The following is a 26,051-nucleotide window of genomic DNA, read 5'->3' as shown; positions in this document are numbered from 1 at the left end:
CTTTTTCGACTATTTTACTATTAATTTTATAACAAGGGGAAAAAATAGTCACAGTACTTACGATCATTACTGTAGTCATCTACTAATATGATTTCTTTTATAAGATGGGGGGGACTTTTCTTAAGCACACTAAAGAGGGAAGAAAAAAATATTACAGTCTTTCATTGGTATGGAATTTATTGGTTCTGAATTGAACCTTCCAGCCCCATTCACAATCAACAACTATCAATCAAACAATTCCTTTTGAAAGCATCATGTAGAATAATGGATTGAATTGCCTCACCTGACTACAGTTCTCAGCAACGCCGACCTGGCTTCATTGTGAAAAGTGATTACCACACTGGTAGCTGGTAAGTCTACCCGCCACTGCTTTCTCTGACACCTGAAAGTAAAGAGAGGCAATCATCTTCAGTATAACATAAGATATGACAATCTCTTAAAGGTAGGAACATGCTCATCCAGCTAAGAAGAATGAGTACTATTGGATTTCACATTTATAAAGTTTCTTTACAAAACTTTTCCAAGATAGAAGAAACAAATGCCTATTGATAAAATGGGACTTCTTTTTGTTTTGAGGCATTTCTGCATTAAAAAAATCACCTATGACATTTGGCTAAATGAGGATACCAGGCACATCACAGAGCACAATTTCTACTCTGGACAACTAAGGTGTAGATTTCCCTTTATTCTCATCAGGCTGTAACCAGATTTCTAGGCATATGGGCTAAACCTAGGGGGAAAAAGTGAAGGTGAATGATGAACAAAAATTTGACATTCTAATCAATATCTCTAGAAGGAATGCAGTTTCTTTCAACTCAAATCTCCAAATACAAGTTAGCCTAAGGAACAAGCTTATCAGGTGGGAATGCAGAATACTGCTGGGACCAGATAATTCAGAAATCAAGTCTCAACAAACATGGAATTATGGGATAATAGTAGAGTAAAGAATTTGGGGGTTTTGGTAATAGTTGGAAGGACAATACATTATTGGTGTGTTTTAGTTTAAAAATCTTGAAATATACCTTCCATTGTAGACTCTGATGTTCCTTGTGAGAAAGATGTGAGCCTAGGTTGTCAAAGTCTTTGTAAGATTAGCACAAACATGTCCTCCCAATTAGCAAGATTTCAAGTACTGGCTGGCAACGGATTGTAATTCTATTGTCCAAATACCAATTCTTAGCTAAATTCAGAAATGATGCATCACCAGAAAGTGAGCTGCAAGATGATGGATTTCTGTCAATCTCAAAAACCCATAAATCTAATCTACTAAGGCAAGGCAGACTAGAGATTTGCAATAGAGAGATTTGTTGGAGTAATTGAAATTCACCAGTAGAAGATGCCACATATTAAGGAAAGTCTCACCAACCTCAAGTACAATATCTTTTTTGAATCTTCTAAGTCAATTATCCTAAGGGAGTTTTGCAGAGCATGGATAGTGCTTAATGGGTTTCTTAGGAGCAAAGGAAAGATTTGATAATATCTGGGTAAGGATCCCAGTTGGTCAAAAAAAAAAAAAGATGGAGAAATGGAGGGAAGGAACTTCCTTTAATTGGGAAAAAAAATGTATAGACTGCATTTTTGAAAGCATTAGGCAGAAATCAGTGATGGCAATGCTACCACTCTCCATTGCCAACATGGAAAAAAGAACCCACAGATGAATCCCATATGAGAACATAAGGTAAATGATCGCAGGAATCTTTTATCTTAGTGAATTAATTTTTCCAGCAGAGTCATAGGAAAATCCCTGACTGATGTAAGGGGTTGAGGGGTGGGGGGTAAGGGGAGGAGAGATAGCCTGCTGCAAAATGCCAACAGTTATTCACCTTTTTTATAGTTTGCTCACATTCAGTGTGAGCACTTCTGCCAGCATTTACAAGGGATTCATGGCAACTCAAAGTATTGAGGAAGAAAAAAATTTCCACAGGACTGAAAGTTTACAAAGGGTTCTGCCTTCCAGTTTTTAATTATATGCAGTTCAGTACCTTCCCCAAGTGTCTGGCCCAAGATTTAAAGATAATGCAGTATTTGCAATTTAAATGGAAGTTAGTGGGGAACAAAAAGATAGTACAAGGGATAGGAATTTGGAAATGGGACAGGACCAAGAAATGTTTAATCAACAAAGAATCAAAGAGGTCATTCTAAACAGGTGCTTGGACAATATCCAACAAATTTCTATGCATGGATGAACCTTAAAGGAAAATGTATAGCAGACCCTAGCTAATGTGCACTAATGAGTGGGAGATCTCCTTCAGATGAGGAAATTTTGTAAATTAGCAAGTGAAGCAGCACAATTAAAAAGCAATAATGCCAGGATCACGGAATGGGCTTTCTCTGTTTATTTAGTTGTGTGGGTAGCTTGGTTTTAATTAATCATGAGAAGGAGGCATAATGTGCCACCAATCACTTTTGGTTTAAAAAACAACAAAAAAGGAATCTGGGCAGAATACTGTACTACATTATAGCTTCTGGCCACTAAATCTTTACTAGAAAACAAATGTACAGGCTAGTTTTCTTAGTGAGAATCAGCATAGTGGGAGATTAAGTAAGCAAAAAGCTGCAAGGTTCAACAGTAAACCAATTAACAAAAGAAAAGTCATCTAAAAGGAGTCAATCTGGGATATTAATAGAATAAGGACTTCATATTATGAGGGGGCTGGAATATCCAGCACAATTAGGCCCCACTTAGCACAGTGGGAAGTGATAAGATGAGTGGGCCCTGAACAGAATGATTTACACAATGTGGGCTTAGACATCTGCATTGGAATTAAAACAAAGCGAGGAGTATTTATCATGACAGGAGCATACAAAGTTGACCCAATCAACCTCAAATTCTTTCATCCTCATTCTCTCCCTGCAGGGACCACAACTTCAATGAGTAACTGAAAGTCAGGAAGCACTAACTCTCACTGCATTGTTCAGAAGACATGAAGCTTGTATTGCCACTTTGCATTCTTTCACTGTTTGTATGTGTGCGTGTGTGTGCACATGCATTGCATTCTTTATCTCTCTATCTTTCACAGATGGACAGTCCAAATTTGCCTCATCTATTCACGAATTATTACAATACCCAGAGGAAATTCTTTTAAGTGTGTTGAGACCCTTTACGGAGGATTTGTGGAAAGAAATCTCCATAGACAAGAGACATGGATAAATTGCTATTTGCATCAGTGCAAGTAGTAATTTTGATAAAATCATGCATAAATAGCATTACAGGTTTAGCCCTGGAAGGTACCTTATGGATTATTCAGCTCTTATTTTATAAGGAGGAACTGGAATCCAGAGAGATTAAATGGTTTGGCCAGGATCACAAAATGGGGTGCAAGGAATCCTTGGTCTGTCTCCAAATCCAGTTGTCTTATGCTGCCTCCAAAATTTTGAATTACATATGTGCACACATACATATTTGCCTCCTTGAGATCTGTCACTTTAGTTTGCAATTGTGAACTCAGTTTTGCTAGATACTGTCAGATATAAATTATTGTGGTCATTTCATTTAAATGGGAGAGAGAAAAGGATGGGGAAGAAGGCTATTCATGTCATAACAATTAAGTTAATTAGACATTAATTTAAAAAACCGTTTTGGCTAATAGAGCATACATGCAACACACACATATGCACACACGCATATGCATTAATATCCAGCCAAAAATGTCATCGGCTGTGGAAAACTTCTTTATGATGATAAAAAGAGGCTGAAGAATGAGCACATTTATCAGTTAAACAGAGGTATCCCTGACAACCAGTCTTCATCATTCTGTAGCTAGGAAAAGAATGTCTAATAGGAGGGGCAACAATGAATCCTGGTAATTTGACAGAAGCCAGAGACTAGCTCATATCCACTTTTATACCTGAGTCTTCTCTAATGGTAACTAAGTTGGCAGGAGCAAAAGCCTATAATCAGTTCTGCTCTCTGGTGCCAAAGGAAGAAGAATAAATGGCCTAATTCAATGTTTAGGGACTGCTTTTCAATGATATCTGAGTGATATCTAACAGTGCTGTACTTAGGAATTCTGGGGCCTGGGGAACACTCAATTTAGAAGAGCATTAGTGGCAGACATGGAAAGGGACAACAGATATGGGATACAAGGCCCTGGGGAAGAGACCTTGGGATGGTGACCTGAGTCTAGGTTAGGGAACAGTAGCACTTGTTAAGTACAGAACTGGTGAATTAGAGATCATAAGGAAAAACTCTCCCCTTCCCACCATGCTGGAGCTCAGGTATAAATCTCTATTATCTCCATTGTGGTTGTGGTCAAAAGGGTAAAGTAACCTAACTCCTATCAAAATGAGCACCAAGTTTTTTTTGTTTTTTTGACTGGGTGATAGAAATTATGCTGTGCTTGTTTTTAACACTGAAATTTCTAGATCATTCCCATAAATAAATTGTAGGAAATGAAATTTTATAATTATGGAATTTGGGTAAGTTCATTTTTGAGTAATTCAATACAACTTAAGAAACATTCCTTAAGTGCCTGCTATGGACAAGACACTGTGCTAAAAACTAGAGGTATAAAGTCAGTGCTATTAAGGAATTTTTCAGTGATGAGGGGTGGAGATAGGGGAGTAGAAAACAGCACCCATATAAATAACCAAGAAAAAAGAAAGTGTGAGGAGAATTTTAAAAGGGGTGTTTTGATTTTCATTAGAGCCTAGAATAAGGAAATTTTTCATAGAAAAGGGACCACCTGAGTTAGCCCTTGAAAGAAGGGTGGCATTTCAATAAGTAGAGATCGACTGGACTAAATGTTCCAGAAATCAGTGATAGCGTCTCAAGGATACAACAGAGGAGGCAGTTAGGCTGGAATGCAGAATGTATGAAGAGTTGTAATGTGAGATGTCTGGAAATTTAGGCTAGATCCAGATTGTGAAAGATTTTGAATGCTACTATCAGGAGTACATCTTTTATTTGATAGCCAAAGGCAAGCCACTTAAGATTTTTGAGAGGATAAACGACATGATTCTATATCAATGCAGTGCCTGGTGTATACTAGGCATTTGATATATTTTATTTGAATTGAATATGATCAGAACAGTGTGTTAAAATGATTATACAAAAAGTAACATGAAGGATGGATTAAGTAAGAAAAAGAAATACCAATTAGGAGGCTAGTACAATGGTTGGAGATTCTTAGTCTGGGATCTATTAGTTTTTTAAATAAAATATTTTTACAATAATATTTCAATATAATCATATCCTTTGGAATTCCATGCATTTTTGTTTTTAATATTTTTTTATTTTTCCAAATACATGCAAAGACAGTTTTAATATTCAAAATCATGTGTTCTAAATTTTTCTCCCTCTTTCCTCTCCTCTCCCCTCCCCAAGACAGCAAGCAATCCAAGCAGGTTAAACATATCATGCATAAAACACAATAACAAATCCATTACTACTGTAAAAAGCCCACTACTAGTAGGCGTCATCACTCTGCCAAAACAGATCTGATACAAGTAAAAAAGGAGGAAGATCTACAGTGAAGTGGTGGCAATGAAAATGGAAATGGATAGATTTCAAAAGATGCTACTAAAATGTACTCAATAGGATTGGGCAAGTGATTGGATACATGAAAGGAAAAGAAAGAAGACTCAAGGGTGGCTGATAAGCCTGAGTGACTGGGATAATGAAAGTGCCTAAGAAGAGAAGCAGAAAAGTTAGGATGTAGGAGGTTTGAGGAAAAGAAAAGAAGTTTGCTTAGCACAAAATGCTGCCAAGATATCCAAACAGAATGAGAAAGCCAGGGACAGATAAAGATTTGGAGGCTATTTGTATGGAAATGGTAACTGATATCAGAATATAACCACTTTCTGCAGATCTGTCTTGGTCCCCTTCCTCTACTAGTATCTTTTCCCCCAAGATCATTATCTTCATTTTATGTTTTTGTGGGTATGTTTTTGTAGATCTTTCCAGTTAGAATAGAGTCAATTCAAAGGACTAGTACACAATGCTGGTCCACACAACAGCTACCTAGTTTTTCCCCTTATAAATCACACTCTGATTCTAATGATAGTATAAAATATGGCTTTGAGAGGTCCACAGTGTCAAATGCAATAAAAAAGTCAAGGAGAAGACAAAAAGGGGGCTATAGAATCCAGCAATAAAGATATTATTAATGACCTTAAAAGAGTGCTGTTTCAGTAGTAGTGAAGGCAGGGGCCAGATTTCAAGGGGTTTAGGAGTGACTGGGTAGTAAAGAAGTAGAGGTTAAGATTTATCAATGATTCTCTTAAACACCTTAGTAATAATTCCTCAAAGACACTCTAGAAATCTTACCTCCTTGACAAACTTCCCCAACAAGCAAGATGCTAAAACTGTCCTTCCAAAATCCATGTACCTTACTCAGCCTAAAGCACTACACAAATGAATGTTCATCAAACCTATTCTCTTGCTTCCTTACATTTCTCCTCCCTTTCCTCCCAATAATTTTGTCTGCCAGCCATTCTTCAATTTGGTAACTGACTGATTTGCTAGCTGTTTTATCCAGCTCATGCCCTTAGGTTCTCCTTATTTCTCTGGTTACATTTCACTGCTCAAATAGATCTTCATCTAAGGATAGAAAAGAAATGAAAAAAGGAGAAACTCTTAATTATTCAATTTCACTGCTTGTTGGTAGTGATGGTAAATGGCTTCGAGGAAAAAACGACAGCAAATGACTAAAATGAGATCTGTGGATTTCCATTACCTGAGCTGTGTCTTTCCCCAATTACCAATGATAATTGAGAGATGGCTTTGTATCTGAATTTGTGTGTGTATGTGTGTGTGTGTGTGTGTGTGTGTGTGTGTGTGTGTGTGTGTGTGTTTGTTTTGGTGGTGACTGGGAAAAGAACACTGGAAGGAGAGTAGGCAAGTATAAAAGCATAACCAGAGCTCATTAGCTGCAGAGAAGAACTTGTAAGTAATGTTGCTGTAAGTAATTTTGTCCAGTCACATTATTGCTGCCACTGTAGTACCACTAACTAGGCAACCTAGCTCTCTACTTTCTCTATATCATCACTGCAACTGCAGCAGGAACATTTAAGAACTCTTCAGTGAAAGCAGGCAAAAATACCAGCTTAAAGGGAAACCCTCAGAGATAAAAGACAGGGATTCTTAAGCTTTTTTATATCCTGGATGCCATTTGAGAATAATATTTTTAAATGCATAAAAATATAAGTAGGGCTACAAAGGAAATTCTGTTGAAATAAATTATGAAAATATTAAAAGGACAAATCAATGGGCCCCACTATATCCACAGATTCTTTAGGTCAAGTCCATGAATGCTTGGTTAAGATTCCGTGGTATAAAAGAAAACGGTTTTCTCCTTTCTACCATCTTCTCTCTCCCCTTCCCCAGAGGCAATCATATTGCCAGGCAACTGCTAGGTGTGAAGAGAATTAGGCTTCTTAGTTTAATTGTCTCTGTTGAGATTCTCTCCTTGAGCTAGAGTCTGTGTCTATCCAATTTATTCTGTATAATCCCTAGCATGCAGGAGGTTGTCCAGTCAATATGATCTGCTGCTAATGATTTTAAATCTTATATGCCACAACATTATTATCCTCAAACAGTCCTCCTCATCAATAACCATGACTGGTCATTTAATAGTCCCAGTACACTGAGCACCATATAAACCCCATACAATCAGTATTTATTAAACATCGATCGACTTGTGAAACTTTGTACAGTACCTGCTACTAGAAGAGAATACAAAAGAAACAGTGATATTCTTGTCTTCAAAGAGCTTACATTCCAGCTGCAAAGACCAATTAACCAACCAAGGGCAGAACACTTAAATGGCAATATACTATGAAATGCATACTGTAAGTCAGAATCTGAACATATAAATCCTGGACAGCAAACAGATCTGATATGCCATTTAAGTTCTCAGCCCTTCAATTTACTCATCTATAAAATGGAATAAGAATGCTCATACCACCTACCTCAAAAACGTGCTATGAAAAAAGAGTTTTGTAAAAGTCTAAAGGCTAAAAGTATACATAGAAGTGTGAATTATTATTACCACCACTTGTAATCATTGCACTAATCATTGCACTCATAATCATATTCAGCACATTTTGGGGAAATACGGTCCACTATATTTTGGAGGGGCTGGTAATGATAGGAAGGAAAAGCCAATTAAATGATGAATGACCAGGTATCTTTGCCAAGAATGCTGGGGACAGTAAACTTAATGCATGGTATTCTAGGACCCAGTTACTTAAACTGTGGTTTGCAATCCACATATGTATTTTCATATTTTAATGGTGATATCCTAACAAAGGATCTTTTTTTTCTATTTGAAGACAACTTTCTTTATTATTATTATTTTTTTTAATTTTATTTTATTTAATAATAACTTTATATTGACAGAATCCATGCCAGGGTAATTTTAAGACAACTTTCTTTTGTAAAAAAAAAAATTTAACCAGGTAAAAAGGGGTTACAAGTGGAAAATCCTGATTTAGGATTTGGCTACTGTGTGATCCAGTGTATAGGACCTATGCCAATGACATAGGAACAGAGGCAAATGATAGTTTCACTTATCTCCTGTATTGTACTGCAAGCCAATTTCAGGTTTCCAGCAATTATACAGCACTTAAAAATGTTCTCAATTCACCATGTGCTCCCAATAAGTCTTACTGGAACAAATCAAGATATAAGACCTGAAAGTAACTTAGCAGGGGTCAATATCAGATAGCAAATAAACCAGGTGAGGAAATTAAAAAGAAAAAAAATTAGCTTTGAGATGGCATAATTTATCTCCCTAACTTCATTTCTCCTTGCTTATATTAATGACTGACTAGGAAAAAAAAGTCCTTTGAAAATCCTACTCCAAATGATGCTGCTGCATCTTATTGGGAAGTATTTTTATATTTTAATGGTGATGTCCTAACAAAGGATCTTTTTTCTATTTGAAGACAACTTTCGTTTATTAAAAAAATTTTTTTACCAGGTTTTACTTTAAAAAAAAGGATAGGACAGATTTATTTTTAATGAATATTTTGTTTGGCCAGAAACATCCATGCTATAAAGCAGAGAGAGGTGTCAGTCACAAATGTCCAGCAACATATGCAGTGCTACCTGAACCAGATTAAAATGTGGCTGGAAAATACTGAACAAAATAAATAAAAATACAATTGGACAGAGATAGTGTTAATAGAGTTTTCTAAATTAGAAATAGAAGAGCCAGGGAGATTAGAATACTGAACTCCTACTTGTGACACCTGCTGGCTGTGGGTCCCTATGGAAATCACTTAAATCTTTTAGTGCTTTAGCAGTTACAAAGGAGGGACCAGTTTGTAGAGATACAGGCAGAGTTTGCTTATCTGGGGAGTTTTATACACTAGTAAAATCACAGACCTAGTCTTTATCCCTATCCTTACCCCTAGCTGTATCTCTAAGCTTTCCTATGGTACCATATTAAATGCAAGCTTTATGTAAGCCCTTCATGTCCTGGTATATACTCAAGTGCATATTCAATCTCATGGGCCTGGATTGCTTCTGGGACAGATGTTCTTAGCTCCATGGCCCTGGAGCTTCAGAGACCCATCTCTAGAAATTCAGCCATGCAGCCTATTAATCATTAAGGAGTTATTAAGCACCAGGTAGTAGAAAGCAAAAGTCCCTGCCCCCAAAGAGCTTTCAATTGAATTGAGGAGATAAAATGCAAACAAATATATACAAAGCAAACCATATAAGTGTGTATGTGTGAATACATATACATGGGATATATAGGAAATTATAGAGGGAAGACGGTAGAATTAAGTGGGGTTGAAGAAAATTTTCAGTCAAAGATGGGATTTTAGTTGTGAAACCAGTTAGAAGAAGTTAGAAGCAGAATGCTGAGAAGGCAGAGAGAATGCTGGAGCTGAGAGATGGAGTGTCTAGTTCAGGGAATAGCCAGGAGGCCAGTGTGACTGAATTGAAGAGTACACGTCTGGAAGTGAGGTGTAAGAAGACTGGAAAGGTAGGAGCAAACTAGGTTGTAAAGGAATTCGGATACCAAGCATTTATTTAGAGAGCTTATTATGTGCTAGTATTGTACTAAGCACTGGAGATACAAAGAAAAGCACATCATTCCATGCAAATAGCTGGGTATGATCTGGAAAGACTCTTAAGAGGCAAGGTATGTTATAGGGTAACTTTCTTCTCTTCCTAAGCCTAGAGGTAGTGGCCAATGACCCCAGATGGTCGGATTTTTCAGTATTCCATAAAAAGATATAGTATAAGAGCTTTGGACCCAAATAGCCATCTTGGGACAATCCTGAAAAAGGAGTTAAATTATGGTCAGACCTCCTCAGGGTATGTTGAATCATGACTCGATCTTGCCTATATATTTCCAGGATACTGATTTCTTTAAAATCACCTCTGAGAGTAGAGGGTGAGGGAAGGGAGGGGAAAGATATCCATGGGCTATTCGGATTATCTCTGTGGATTCTCCCTAGTCCCTTCCTCCTCTCTCCATCTAGGCTACAGATGAGGCCTACCAAAATCATCAAATGATTAGCCTTTCATACCCTGACACACAAAGCTATCTGCAAAATGGTTGTTTTGGGTTCTCTATGTGGGTTCATTCAAAGCCATATTTTATACTATCATTAGATTCAGAGGGTGATTTAGAAGGGGGGGGAGGAACTAAGTAGCTGTTGTGTAATGTTTCTTTAATTAACAATACACACTCTCCGTAATCCTCCAAACAGTGATAATGGCATAATATTCCACCTAATCAACTCATTTCTGATCAACCTTAATAGCCCAAGAGCTGATTCTACAGGCACTCTTTTTAAATCTGAAGAGAACCAAATCCCAAGATACTTAAAATCTCTGCAGGACTCATCTGAAATTAAGCTGCTTAAAATCTCCTTGGTGAGAAATTTGAATAAGTCCCATTAATCAGGGAAGTTTGTCTCTCTTCCAAATTAACAGAGCTAGAAAAGGCTCATATTGCAGGGCCTCTTATAATGAAGCTTATGATGCAACACTGGACAAGAGCAAGCTTGGAAAATAAAACAACTATCCTTATATCACAAGAAACCAAGCCTGTCTCCTCTGCACTTCACTTCCTTTGAGGGTTCTAATCCATTTGAAAAGCCAAGACTTCTAGGGGAGGTTCCCTCAGCCTCAGCAAGTCTCCCTTTGTAGAAGTATAAAATGACATCACAAATATCATCATATTTTAATTCATTCTTTCATTCTCATATTCTCATTCATTCTCTCTCTCTCTCTCTCTTTCCCTCCCCACCCCCATCTCTTTCTCATCTCTCACCCCCATCGCATATACCCATAATACCCTAGTGGTTCCAGTATCCACTAATTCAAATGAATGTGTATTTATTAAATGTACATACAGAAATAAGGGAAAGCATGAAGAAAGTAATTGGAAGAGAAGGGGATCAAGAAAAGCCATGGAAAGGAAAAAGCAACTGAACTGAGTCTTAATAGAAGCATGGATTTGGAGGGAGTGCTTTTTAGGCATGGAATACAGAAGCAGGAAATGATAAATCTTGTCCAGAGAAAAGTAGTAGTAGGCCAGTCTTCACAGAACAGACTGCGAAAATTGTCCCTACTTGTATATGTATACTACTAAAGGGAAAGAACAATAAGGTTACACTTGATACTTTAAATAATCTGTCATTAGTTGAAATAAAAATTTCTTATTCTAAGAGCACTATCTGCCCATCAAAGACAGTTTTTTAGTGACTACATTTTAACCAGAAATTTTTTCAGTAGACAATCAAGAGCAATTGAAAGTTGAAAAGATAATAACCCCTGTTAGAACTGACAAAGCCATCCCACAACCTACCTCAACATATTTCAGACATTACTTGTTGCTCATCATTTTGGAATGAGACCTACTTGTAGAAATCAACCAGTGTATGTATTCAACTCTAAATCATCTATTATGGTCTATTATTCAGTCCATTTTCCCCACCACCTTTTAATCACAAATCAACTTCTTTACAGAATGAGTAAAAAACATCTGGAGCTCTGTGGCCAATTCTTAGAAGCTTTGATAAAAAGTTCAGCAGGGAATAAGCTATTGGCTAAGATGAGATTTCTGCATTATTTATAAGTTTGAATTACACCATTATGCTTGTCGTTGTCATCATAGTAAATTGTGTTGGATACAATGGGTATGCTGAAAACATAAATGGATCACTAAATATCTACTTTATTTTTAATCTATAGTAGTATCTAACCTGGTTTCCAAGGATGAAAAACAAATACATTCAGCCAGTAGCAAAGATATAGAATGGGATTAGACCTGTGATTTCAATATTTATGGGAATTCCCAATGAGAAAGCCTCTTCCTCCAGGACAGGTTCACACTTTCTCTCCAACTTGTGAGTTGCCCTGTTAAAATAGTTGCTTGTGCCAGAACTGGGAATGAACTCAGACCTTCCTGACACTCCATCCACTATACAATGTTATCTATCTCTTACTGAAAATTTATTTTATTTTTTAGCCAGGTCTCTAAAGATGGAAAGCAAATATGCTGTCAATGGCAAGATATTTTTCAGAAACATAGCTGTAAGGTGAACAATGAACAAATGTGACTCTTCATCTGTTCCAGTTTATCAGTCCCACACAAGCAATGCAACAATAAACATCTCTGCTGACATAAGTATTTTAAATTTGCTTCAAGTGAGCCAAAGGGCTCTTCCTTTGTCTGACTCAACAAAAAGATAATAATTTAGTTTGTCCCTGGAAAATCTGTCAGTACAAAATGAAACATTCTTTCCTCTGGAATCCTGAGAAAAATTTGCTCTATTCTAATTACTGAATAAATAAATGGCAAAATGGAAATATAGATATAACAACATCTCAGACAAGGTGGCTTTTTTAAAATACACACTTTCAGAAACATATTCTTGTTTATAATTTCCATTCCTTTAACTACTCATAGATAAATGTTTTCCATAACCCATAGAAATCCCGTCAGGGTCAAGCAGATAAAAGGCAACTTTTTACTTAATATATATGAATGGAGGCAGAGGTGGTATAATTGGGAAAATACCTACATGTCAAATGGCCAGACAGAGGCCAAGTTGTACTTCTGAAACTTATTAGAATTAAAAAAATAACTTTGATATAGTACTTACTCTGTGCCAGGCACTGTGTTAAGAACATTATATATATATTATCTCATTTGATCTTCAGAACATACTCGGGAAGTAGATGCAAACTATTATTATCTATCCCCATTTTACAGTTGAGGAAACAGAGGTAGAAAGAGGTGAAATGACCTCCCCAAGATCACAGAGCTAGTAAGTATCTAAGACTAGATTTGATCTCAAGTCTCCTTGACTACAGGACTTGGGTGAATCACTTTATCTTTCTTAGCTCCTGTCTGATCATTTTGATACTGTATTGGTTGGACAGATGGTCTTTAAGATAAGTTCTGGGCTCTAACATTCTACTCTCCTGGGGCCAATGCAATGTGACTGCTATGGAAGACAATATCTTGATCTCTAGAACTCCTGCCTTATCCATTCAGGCCTTCCCAAGTTGTAAGAGACTTAGTCACAGGTGGACCCACTAGGAGATAGCCAGGTGAGTCAGAAAATGGATTGCTACACTTGGAGTCTTTCTTTCTTTGCCAAGAAAACCCCAAAAGAGGTCAGAAAGAGTTGGACATGATTGAACAACAACGAAATGGCTTCATTCACCATCCTTGCAACTTTCCAAACCTAAATCCCTATCCCAACTCACCACCACTCTTATTGTATTTCCCATTAGAAGGTAAGCTTCACCAGCATGGCTTGATCAAGAACTTATCATGCTGAAAATACCTCTCTCCTGTTGAGTCGTATAGACTGTCAAATTTTATTTCAAAATATTGATCAGTTTTCCTGTTTTTTTTTCTGATTCTTTTTTTTTCTTTCATCTTTTTATCAAAAACTTTTGTTATAAAGACTGTCTCTCTGGCAGGGGGGAAAAGGAAGGAGGCAGAAATTTAGGTGATGTAAAGATAAAAGATAGCAATAAAATTTGGGTTTTTTTTTTAAGAATATAAACTTCATGAGAGCAGGGAGATATCTCTGCCATTGTTGTCTAAGTTTGGCACATAGTAAGTGCTTAATAAACACTTTTCATGAATTCATTGATTTATTAGGTGGGTACAAATAGGAAAGATACCACAGATGGCCCCTGAAGAATAAGAGGTAGAGATGAAGGAAGTATACATGTCTAGCCTAAGAGATAGTTTGTATAAATTTACCGAACACAAACAGCAGAGAGGAAATGTCAATGTGAATATGCAAAAAACAATTTTGGAAAACACAGGAACTCTGATCAATGTAATGAACAATCTTGATTCCAGAGTACCTATGTTGAAGTATATCAACCAACTCCTGACAAGAGGGACGATGAACTTAGTACACAATAAGATAGATATACATTTTTGGACATGATCAATGAAGGAATGTATTTTGCTTGACTATGTGCTTTTGTTATGAGAATTTCGTTTTTCTTTCTTTTTTCCCCCTGAACTGAGTAGGAATGGAAAGGAAAGGAAGGTAAGAATGAGAAAGGAATCACAGACAAGGGTGACATTTCTGAAAGTTACAAATTGATTTTATTATATACTTGAAAAGAAAAAGATGCTCTACAGAATATTTCTTCTTTCATGTATAATACTCTCTGTTCTATAATGTACATGAAGATGTTCATATAACTTAGTGTTTATTAAGTTGGGAGCAAAAAAAATTAAGGAAAAAAATACAAGTTAGTAATTCAATTTGCTGGGATATACAGTATTTGAGGGAAATGATGTGAGTCATCTGTATTTTAGAGGCAATAGGAGACGGCAGGTGGTTTTTAAGTAGAGAAGTGATGGGGCCTGACCTGTGTCTTAGGAAGATCATTTTGACAGCTGTGTGGAGGATGGATTGAAAAGGGAAGAGACTGGAAGAAGGGAGATAAATTAGGAGGCTATTACAATAGTCTAGGTGACAGGCAAAGAAAACCTCAACCAGGATAATAGCTTTGAAACAGGAGAGAGAGTTTAGAAGAAGTGAGAAAGAGAGAGAGGACATAAGTACAGAAATTATTACCAGGAGGAAATTTCAAATTTTGAGGTCATAAAGGTGTTAATATTGGAAGATGGTGAGATATTAGGTATCACCATTCTTGAGGGAGAGGGAACAAAGGTGAAAGTTAAGAAAATTGAGGAGGTGGATCCATGACAACTGAACCCCAAGCAATGGGAAGTGCATGTGTCTTGCTAGGAAAAGCTCTACTTTTGGAATGTTTACTTTATCAATTCCCCTGAAAGTCAAAATCAAGTCTCCAAAACAGTATTATTATTACATCTTTAGTAAACAGAATTAATTTAAATAAGATGAATTAATTTGCTTTGCTTTAATTTGGGGGAAAAATTAGAACTAAAATTTCTGGGATTCCTTCTTTGATACCTCAAGAATGACTTAGTACATGGTCTCCAAATATTGTCAATGTACAAAGGATCATTACTCTCCAGACAGCTTGTGGACGAGATTCTCCAAACTTAGCTAGACTGATCCTTGAGTACAGACATGTAGTACATCACCATTTAAAGACTTAGAACTTGGTAGGAACTTCCAATCTGTAAGCCATTCGAATGGCTTAACCCAAGATCCTAACCACATCACAATGAGGCATTAGTGGACAAATGAAATGGAGAGATGGGCGCTAATTACCAAGTAATATCAGTGCTTTTTACTTAACAGAATAATTTGCCTCTTTTTCATTTTGTTCTTATGGGCCTATTTGTTTATATAGCACTCATTCCTCCAGGCTTTCTCTGAAGGGGATTTAAGTAATAATCATTTCAGGAATACTGAAACAATGACAGTGAGTGGGAAGAAAGTAAAAACAGGGAAGAAGGGGGAGAAAGAATGAATTGCTACACAAAGGAGGGGGGAAGATTAGCAAAGGCAAAGAACAATGAAATTAGGTATTAATTAGACTAGACCCTAAAAACAAGTAGTATGCTGCTTTACAAAGGCTGTAAGCACTTTTACTGGTCAGGAATCTGAGCAGCTAACCCCAAGCAGGTTCTAGAAAATTCATAGGTCCACAGAACCTATGAAGCAGGAACAATAGCCGCAAGTAAAACCCCTCTGTTTTTCTCCAACCCTTAATTAGTAGTAGAAGGAAAAAACCCTGCAGATCTTCTAACAGACCAATGAGGCAGTGAGGCAGTTAGGCCCTCACTGACCTCTGTAGGTCTCATTTCCTTCATCTATAAAATGAACTTGAAATAGATGAGTTATAAGTTCTCTTCTACTTCTGAATCTATGATCATTAAGTATTAGAAGCTGGGGAATGAAGAGGGCAGAAGAGAGGAGAAAAGAAAGAGAAGTCAGTTGTAAGGGAAGAAACAAGGGAAATGGTCTTCACTGGGATGTAACAGGAGTCTGAGATAGGGCATGGCCAGGTGATTAGAGAAAAGGGGAGAGATGCAAGATGTGTCAGGCATCAAAGTCTCTATGAACCTACACTGGACTTTTAAGACAAGTATCCTTTCATCTCTTTGAAATTTCTTCTTAGTGTGTATTTGGGATTTCATTCTTAACAGATTTCCATTCTTCTTGGACCGACTTTACCTTTAAAATTTATGGTTCTGTTATTCTGAAACTATGAATTCCAACATGAGCATATCATAATACAGTTCAGACACAATGGAATTATTTAGATATTGGAAGAAGCCCCTACTATATGCTAGGCACTGTACTAAGTACTTCATAAATATCTTATTTGACCCTCTAAACAACCCTAAGATGGAGATACTGAAGAGTGAATGTTCCAGTTCTCAAAAAAGGGAAGTGAATGATGCCTGAAAATTACGGCCTGGTGAACTTGATTTCAGTTTCTGGCACAATTCTAGAATGTGTTATTAAAGGAATGGTTAGTAACTATCTAGAAATGGAAGCAATGATCATAAAAAGTCACCACAGTTTCATTAAGAACAGGCCATGCAAACTATTTCCTTTTTTTTTTTTTTAACATAATTGGTATTCATCATCATCAACTACTATATAATTCCTTTAAAGTCTGAAAAGTATTTTATTTGCATTATATCTTTTGAGCTGTTAAATTGAAAGATTGAGCAATAATGTAGATACTGTTTACCTAGATTTTTGTAAGGCTTTTGATAAATTTCCCTAGTTACTCTTTCAGAAAGACAGATATGGTGCCTAAATTATAGTACAATTGGATGGATTTGTAACTGTTTGATTAGCCATATCCCTTTCAATGACTTGGATGAAATGAGAGATGGCATAACTATCAGATTAACAAATGATTAAAAAAAAAACTGGGACAGTTAACACTGGATAACAAAGACATAATTCCTAAGATCTTGATAGATTATTGTACGGAGTTAAATTTAAGAAGACAAAATTTAATAGGGATAAATGTAAAATCTGAACTCAAATGGGTTTTAAAAAATTCAGAACAGGAGAGGCCTGGTAGGTCAGCAATCTAAAAAAAAAGATTTAGGGGCCAAGAGATTCAGTATTAAGTGAAGGGGGGAATATGGCTTCTGAGAAAGTTGTCTTCCAATATCTGAAGGGCTGCCATATGTAAGAAGGATTTGATTTTTCTTTTTTACCTTGGGAAGTACAATAAATTGCAAAGTGAGAGATTTAGGCTTAACCTTTAAGAACAAAAAATACTCATGCAAAAGTTGAATGTCCCTTTGTTGGATTGTATGGTAATAGAAATTTCAGGCAAAGGTTGGACTGAGATCCCTTCCAAACTCTAAAACTCTATGATATTGAAAATTTAGAAGGAAAGGTCAGCTAACTACTGCCTTAATCTGGTCATGAGATAATAAAACCCTGGTCTAGGTTAGTAGAAATGACAAATGGAAATAAAGTCCTGAATGTGAAAGATCTTTCAAAGGAAGAAGTAGGAAGCCATATGGGTGTCTTGTACAATGCTAGATAGGGTATTCACTAACAGATACAACAGTGGTAGTTTTCAATACAACAAAGGGCCATAAAGATATCAAACTCAATAACTTTCTATGTGAATACAGAGAGATCAGTCAACAAACTACTTCAATTTCTTTGTTTGTAATCAGGGATAATTTGCCAACTACTTGTCAAGAACCTTCAGTGGATTAAAAAAGATCCACAGGAAAGACATCATAGGAAATTCTGTAAAACAACTCAAAAGAAAATAAAACCCCATCCATACTTGATTCAGTACACATCTATCTTGGTGACTGGGGAATCTGCAGGTCAAAAAATAAATGTTCAGAAATAGATAATGAATATGAAACTTCTGAATCTATTTCACCTAGCCTTTATAATTCCATGAAGAAAATAATTTGAAAAGAAGTGGCTATTAAAGATATATTTTAAGCTTCCAGAGGAAGTTTCCTACTGCTTTGAGAGCTACTTCAAGAAGCTAGAAACTGTTGGATATTTCCTTCTTACAAGATATACTTGAGTTTTTCAGATTTTACTTGTTCTCCTCATTACAGTGTACTGAAGAATATCCCAAAGATTGATAGAACAATATCTTCAAGGTTAGTGATATTTTTAAAGTCAGTATTTTTATTTTGTTGGTTGAAAGGGGACAAGGAAGATAATAGAGGGAAAGAAGGCTCTGGTTTTTTAAAGTTATAGCAAAGAACATTTAATATTTCCAAATGTGCTATTGAATGATCAATTATGCAGGTGAAGCAGACAGATTCTTTGGTGTAAGGCAATGTATACCATCAACTGATACTTCAGCTCCCCTAAAGAAGGTCAAAAATAATCTCTGAAATAAGATAAAAGAGAGGTAAACACATGCAATGACTAGAGGAGTTGAAATGTACTTTAGCTCTTCTCTAAACCAGACAAGATTTTTCCATGTGGAAAAATGCCTTACTATGTTCTTGTTTCATAGAGAAGAAAAGGGCTGGGGGTAGCTAGATGGTGCAGTGGATAGAGCCCCAGCCCTGAAATCAGAAGGACCAGAGTTCAAATCTGGTCTAAGATACTTAACACTCCCTAATGGTGTGACCCTGGGCAAGTCACTTAACCCCAACTGCCTTAGGGGGGAAAAAAGTGGGGGGGAAGCCAAGGGTTGTTGCCCCTTTATGTGTACCTGTGATTACTATGTGTTTAGGGTTCAGGACTGGGAGATGGAGGAAGAAAAGGGCACAGTGCTCCTCAATATATTTTCTTAAATTTAAACTGATTAATTTATTTGCATCTTTTGAGTTACTTATACAATCAATCCTCAACAATCCCAAATTTAACTTTTATGGCTTCAAATATTCATGTAATTTTATAGGTAACTTCACTTTCACTTTTGTGTTAGCAACTGCTCATATTCATAGCTATGCACAGTAGAGAAAAAAATGAGAGGTACAATGTATACAAATCTAGGAGTGACTAATATCTTGCTGGGCACTTCACTGGTTTTGTTGATCATACAGTATTGTCAAAAGCTCCCCAAGCATTTACTGCATATTTTCATTGTTTGCCTTTAAAACTCAAATTTTGGGTGGCAGTTATGCCTCCAAAACATAGTACCAGTCCTTTGGGCTTTAATCCCAAGCATTCAAAGTCAGTGATGCATCTTAGGGAGAAAATAAAGGTGTTAGATAAACTTTCTGAGGGAATGTCTGCAGCCACTGTCAGCCTAATCGACCCTCTGGCTAGAAATATTGAGGCTGCCAATCCTATCATTGATTGCAGCCTCAAGGTTAAATGTCAACTCACTTTTGCTGTGCTCCCAGACTCCCAGACTCTTAAAGGAGCTCAAACAGCATAATGTCACTGATGAACTATTTCAAGTCCATGAATCCTTTATGATCTCCAACACCATCCACCAAGAAAAAAGGGCTCACCACCCAGCATCATCCAGCAGTAGTGATTTAAGTTCCACAAACCTCTCCCTTAGTTTTCAGAGGATGGCCAAGACAGACAAGTTTAGGCAGTAGAGAATACAGCACAATGCCCTCACACTGCTAACTGATGTAGTGGAAGGTTAAGATTCAGGTTAAAGGAATTAAAAAGAGTTTTGGTTTTAAGAATTGTATTTAGTATTATGGTACTGTACATCTTGTGTATTGTGAAAAGTGAATATTGCCTGAAATCAATATTTTCTTTTTATTAAGATGTTAGCACAAAATTCTAGGGAATTACTAGCCCCGCAAAAAACGTTTTTCATGTTACCAATTTTATTTTGTGTACTGCATTTTACAGGATTACTAAAATAGGAAAAGTACTTATCAGAATTAATGTTTCGTCATAAAGAATTGTATGCAGAAAAAGTATATTTTCAGCAATTTCTAGTGAAGATCACCATTTTAGATGGTCATGAGAGTCAACCTCCTATTTCCCATAGGTTCAATGTGTCAATATATATTTTTTTATTTTTGTGCCATTTTCTCAGAATATTAACCCCGTGAAGTTGAGGATTGACTATACTTTGATGGTCCTTTTTGTCCTGTTTTGATTTCCTCTTGGAGTAAGGAAAATGGCATACTTGTTAATTGTTCCCTCATCCAGATTTAATCTACCCAATAACCATGGAGTGGGGTACTATAGGGAGAAATATTGTCCATCTCTGCAGCTATATTAAAACATACATATACTAGAAAATGGATCTCTGCCTGCCAAGTCGCAGATCATGACTGCTGTTCCCAGTCTCTCTCTCTCTCTCTCTCTCTCTCTCTCACACACACACACACAGAGATAAGGACTTTTTTTTATTGCCTTTAACGTTCTTATAAGTAGTAAAAGAAATCCACTCACAGAATATGTCAACAGGGGAATCCATCACAGTAAGCAAATACTTTTAAAATACCCAGTCCATTCTGAATCTCCCACATCAAATTCATCTCCACAAATTTACCACCGCCATTCACAGCAGAAGGAGAAAAGTCCATCATCCCACAGTAGGAACAAAAGTCCATCTTTCAGAATTTAATAAGCAATGCTCTGAATCAAGAATAGACTTCATTCTTGCACAATGGGGTGTATATGTGTGTGTGTGTGGTGAGCCTAAAACAAGTATCTGACAGTAAAAACCTCATCTCTTTCCAATTTCTCAGTGTGCAGCGATTGTGTGGCTGGCTGGGAATGCAGCTTCCATTCCTCACGAGTTCTGCTGGCAACAAATATAACAAATACTCACCTATCTTTGCTTTTCAGGTACAATTAAGCTATATGCCAACTATTCCAGCCCAACAACTGACCCTAAAGAAGCAAAAAACTTCCAGAGGAAAAAATGACTCAAGCAGAGAAAAGAGAGCTCATGAGATCAAATCCTTCTCTGATTCTAGGCAAATTATTCAACTCCTGTGATTCCACTTTCCTATGACCTTCATGGGGATATTGCAATGGTCAGTTACCTAATGGCAGTAGACATTCTCTGGACTCTGGTGACAAGGACTATAGATTAGAGATGGTAGACATTAGCAATACCAGGCTATGATAAACATTCGACCTGTGGGCTATTCCGCTGATGCACTGATATTACTTACATTTTTAATGGAAGTTGACAGTCGAAGCTGCAAAAAAGAGTCCTGATCAGTTTGACAAATACTGTTTTGATTGTGGAGGGATAGTAAGGCAGAAGGGAGTCTTTTCTTATTCCCTGGACTATATGAATCAGCTTTAAAAAATATACTTTCAGTATATACAGTAGATCAAAGAGCAAAGACCATCTTAAAGTAGAACCAAACTTATTTTAAAAATTTGTGAGATGCTGAATATGGAGCCAGGACTAGTAACAAGCACCAATAATGAAACATACAAGAAGGCACAATGAGAGATATATTTTTTAGGATTTATATAAATATATGTATGTTTGTATATGCTATACACATGCAAAAAAGGGAATATGTCATTAATGAAAACAAACATCTTATGCACATTTAAAATGCTTCCAAATTACATTTTCCATAGAATGCCGAGCTGTATTTTATGATGTTAAGCTGAATGGTTTATAATGAATGCTCATGGTCTTTGGTGGACAATAATAGACAAGGTATGCAGTTATTAAACTTTGCTTAGAATGAAAAATGCCCTTTCCAGGTTCTGTCAAATATGGGGAAATATGTACAAAAGTTGCATAAGAAAGGAAAGCTAGGAAAAGTTGCAATCCATATCAGAAATAACAGCCACAATAATGTAACGAAAGTCAAGGCAAAAAGCACAATGCAAATAAAAGGTTTGCTGATGATACTGATTAGGACTGCCTGTTGATTATATAAAAAAACCTATAAGTATACACTTATCTATAAGCTATATCCACTTAGTAAGAAGAGACAAATTTTCATGGCAGCATGTCATTGGGTTTGGCATCTGGGGTTTTATCCTATGAAGGAGGGATTTTCAAGAAAACTTTTCTGAGGATTAGTCATGTCCTACAAGATTTATTAAGGTGATGGGAGCAAAAATCTTAAGCTAACAATGATAGGTAAGACTCAAAGTCCCCTTGGGTTATATAGTAATCCGTAGGCCACAAATGCTATCCAAGATATCTCACTCCTGCTCAACATCACTAAAGACTAAATATTAGAAAATGACAGATATTCACTCTTATGTTATTTCATCATTCATTTAGATTTAAATACCTCCTATGTAGGATCACATAGAGTCTGACAAACTGAAAAGACTGCTATTAACAATAAAAACATCAGCATGTACAATGTATTACTGTACCAGTGCTGGGGGAGAAAGAGAAATGAAGAGTCCCTCAACTCCACATCATTTACTTATGACAAGGAGAGGAGCAGCAGAATCTCTAGCTTTCTTGTTACCTGGGAATCCTACAATCATGTTCACTTCCATCACACCTTGTTTTCAACACTTATGGTATGCATGATCTGGCAGGGACAAGAATTGAGGGAAAAAAAGCTCATTTGTCAGAAAAATACAATAAACTCAACATAAGACTCAAAGATTTTTTTTTTTTTTGGTTAAGTAAACCACCATGTGGCATTTAAATTAACTAAGGCAAATCATTTCAATTTCCTTTTTCCCTTATTGTTCCATTTTCTCCTTCCTATCTCAACCAATGGATATAAAATCAACAAATTGTTTATAAAGGATTCTAGATTTCCTCAAAGAAAGGTGAACAATAAACTGAAACCAATGGGTACTCTAATGCTACATTTAAATTTTCACAAAGCAGGAGGGGGCAAAAAAGTTTGTAGTTAAACGTTCTGATTTTTTTCCTAGGTTTTTCACTCTCCTAGAAGTAAAATTAAAATCCTATAGTGTTTTCCTATATCCAAACCATTACTTAAGGCTGGCTGAGGTTATATTGAAAACTTTTTCTTGGCTTCAATGATATTTATTCTTCATGGTTACAATGAGAAGTTTGGATTGTTTCAACCCCGACAAGTCTCTTAATCCTGATCAGTCATTCTTTTTAAAACAACTTACATCAATGCTGACATTTGATCTAAACTAAACAACACCAAACTGATTCTTAATGTCTTTTTAAAAAATTCCTAAAACCTTAAAAAAAACAAAACCAAGCCCCAATAACTCTTTGTCTTTGTCTCTCTCTCTCTCCCTTTGTGTCTTTCCTTTCCCTATTCTTCCCACTCACCTCCCCCATGACTTTGATCATCAAATTCTCACACTTGGTCAGTTATTAAGTACTTGATCTATATTAGGCACTGGGCTAAGCACTAGAGAAAAAAAGAAAGGCAAAAATAATCCCTGCCTCCAAGAAACTCATATTCTAAAGGGGAAGATATCACATAAATTTTGTTATTGTTTGATCATTTCCATTGGATCTCTATGACCCTATTTGGGAGTGGTTTGCCATTTCCTTCTCCAACTCATTTTTACAGATGAGAAAATTGAGGTAAACAGGCCTAGAACACACAGCAGCTAGTAAGTATCTGAAGCCAGATTTGACTCAGGAAGATGAGTCTTTTCCACTCCCAGCATCCTATCCATTGCACTACCCATCCATCCATCTTGTAAACAGTGACATATAATGCAAAGATACAGGATCAGGAAAAAGGTTTTCATGGAAAAAGATCAGCAAAGAGACCTTTGAGGTCAGATTTGAGAATGCAGAGAGGGGAAAGTATAAGAAGATCAGAAAGGTATGGAGTAGACAGGCTGCAAAGTGGACTAGTGCTAAACATGCTAATCAGGGGACTTTTATGATTCTGGAGGGCATATAGGGTGCTAGTGAAGATTAATGAATGTGCTTGCATTTTAAGAAAATCACTTTGACATAGATGAGTGGAAAATTGGATCTATTTTTAATAATGTTAAAAAGACATATTCAAAAGTTGGTCAAAATATATTCTGGTTTTAGAGACAAAACAAAACAAAATTATAAAACTATACAAAGACAAAATTTTTATTCTTGATTTAAAAGTCATCCCTACAGTAGAAGCACACTAATTGCCAAGGACAGAGATTGCTTGTTCTAAGATTTATTTCTTTAATAGGGGATAAATTTAAGGCAACATTATTGCCTTGAGAATAATATTTCAACTTCAGACATTTAAAAATGTATCTAACAGAGCAATTCATTTTAAAAGGATGAAAAACGAGGTGTGTGTGTGGGGGGAGGGGGGAACCTACAACCTCTACCACTTCTTATTTTTTGAGAAGAAACATTCCTTTCCCAGTTATTTTCCAACCCTAACCCAAAGCTTTAAGACACTTTGATTCAATTCACTTGAACAAATGGCAAGTTGCCTGGGTTCCATTTACATACATTATACTCAAGTCAACTTGACCCATTCACCAAGTCCCATGGACTTCACTGTTCTGATGTCTTACCTTTTCTCATAGTATTCTTTCCCCGAAATTCTCATTCCTCAATTTCCACTTACTAGAATTTTGAAACACCACCACTCTTATGAAAACTTACCATATCCTCTAGTCAGCCCCAAATTTTAACAGTTATGGTAATTTGTCTGACCCCCTCTTTGAGCAATTATGACTTCCTACCTTGTATTAGTTTTTTCTGATACTTCTTTCTAGCAATGACATGCACACAGGCATTCAACAAACATCTGTCAAATTGCATGATCAGTGATGTCCCTTGTAGCTAAGATTCCATGAATTTATGGTCCATAAAATGTAAGATACACTTGGAATATAAAAATAATACACCCAACTAATCAGGTGAGTGGTGGTTCTGTTTCTGAACCAATTATAAAGAAGTTCTACAGCAGGGTTCCTCAAACTTTTTAAATAGGGGGCCAGTTCACTGTCCCTCAGACTGTTGGAGGGCCAGACTATAGTAAAAACAAAAACTTTGTTTTGTGGGTCTTTATTTAAAGAAACTTCATAGCCCTGGATGAGGGGGATAATCATCCTCAGTTGCCGCATCTGGCCCGTGGGCCATAGTTTGAAGACCCCTGTGTATGCAGCAGAAAAGATGAGGGGTCATTAGTCAATATTTTCATAATTATACTGACCACATAACTACAAATAATGCAAATGTTTTTGAATTGATTTTTTTCCACAATGAGGTAGGATTAGCTGATCTATCCACAATCTCTCTGTCTCTCATCACGTCAAACAGGATTACAGGTACAATTTATGGCCATGAACAAAACAAACTGGCCTACATGCAAATGAAACACATAAACTTAGCAGCAATAAATATTATGTTCTAATTATTCAGGATCCATGGTCCAAATAGCTATAAACATAGGGTCTCTTGTATGTAACTAAGTATAATTTAATAAAATTAGAAGAGGTGAAGAATAAAAAAACAACTGCAAGCTCTACCTCTGTTTTTACTTTTTAAGAAGAAACACATTCTCTTCTCAGTTGTTCTATAGGATTTAATGAAACTGGAAAGAATCCTGGGCTTTGAGTCGAGGAACAGTGGTTTAAATCTTGGTTGTGCCAATTCTTACTTGGTTGATCTTGGGCAAATCATACACTTATATCATGTAAATAATATAGTGCCAGGGTTGGCCAAATCTTAGAACTAAAGAAATGGAACTAAGGGCTAATAACAGACCAAAAAGATCAAAAGAATGGTGATCATTAAGAATAAGAAATACAAAAACACAATTAACACTCATCAATTTCACCAGGTAAGGAAGGAATGCTAGCTTTCAAAGGAGGGTAATAGATTAGATCCTAAACAC

The 26,051-nt window shown here is 36.4% G+C and overlaps 1 protein-coding gene across 1 annotated transcript in view; it reads right to left on the bottom strand.

Moving 5' to 3' along the window:
• GALNT2 (polypeptide N-acetylgalactosaminyltransferase 2) overlaps positions 1–26,051 on the bottom strand; it is a 254,489-nt gene that overhangs the window by 51,684 nt on the left and 176,754 nt on the right. Inside the window, exons 4-5 of the mRNA XM_051993624.1 lie at positions 284–382; positions 62–129 (exon numbers count right to left, since the gene is read on the bottom strand). Of these exons, the coding sequence (XP_051849584.1) occupies positions 62–129; positions 284–382 (167 nt within the window). The remainder of the gene's footprint in view (positions 1–61; positions 130–283; positions 383–26,051) is intronic.

This window comes from Antechinus flavipes, chromosome 4 (assembly GCF_016432865.1).
Source record: "Antechinus flavipes isolate AdamAnt ecotype Samford, QLD, Australia chromosome 4, AdamAnt_v2, whole genome shotgun sequence".
In the NCBI taxonomy this organism is placed as follows: Eukaryota; Metazoa; Chordata; class Mammalia; order Dasyuromorphia; family Dasyuridae; genus Antechinus; species Antechinus flavipes.
Note: the sequence above shows the minus strand (reverse complement) of the source record. Positions and strands in the feature narration are given on the sequence as shown.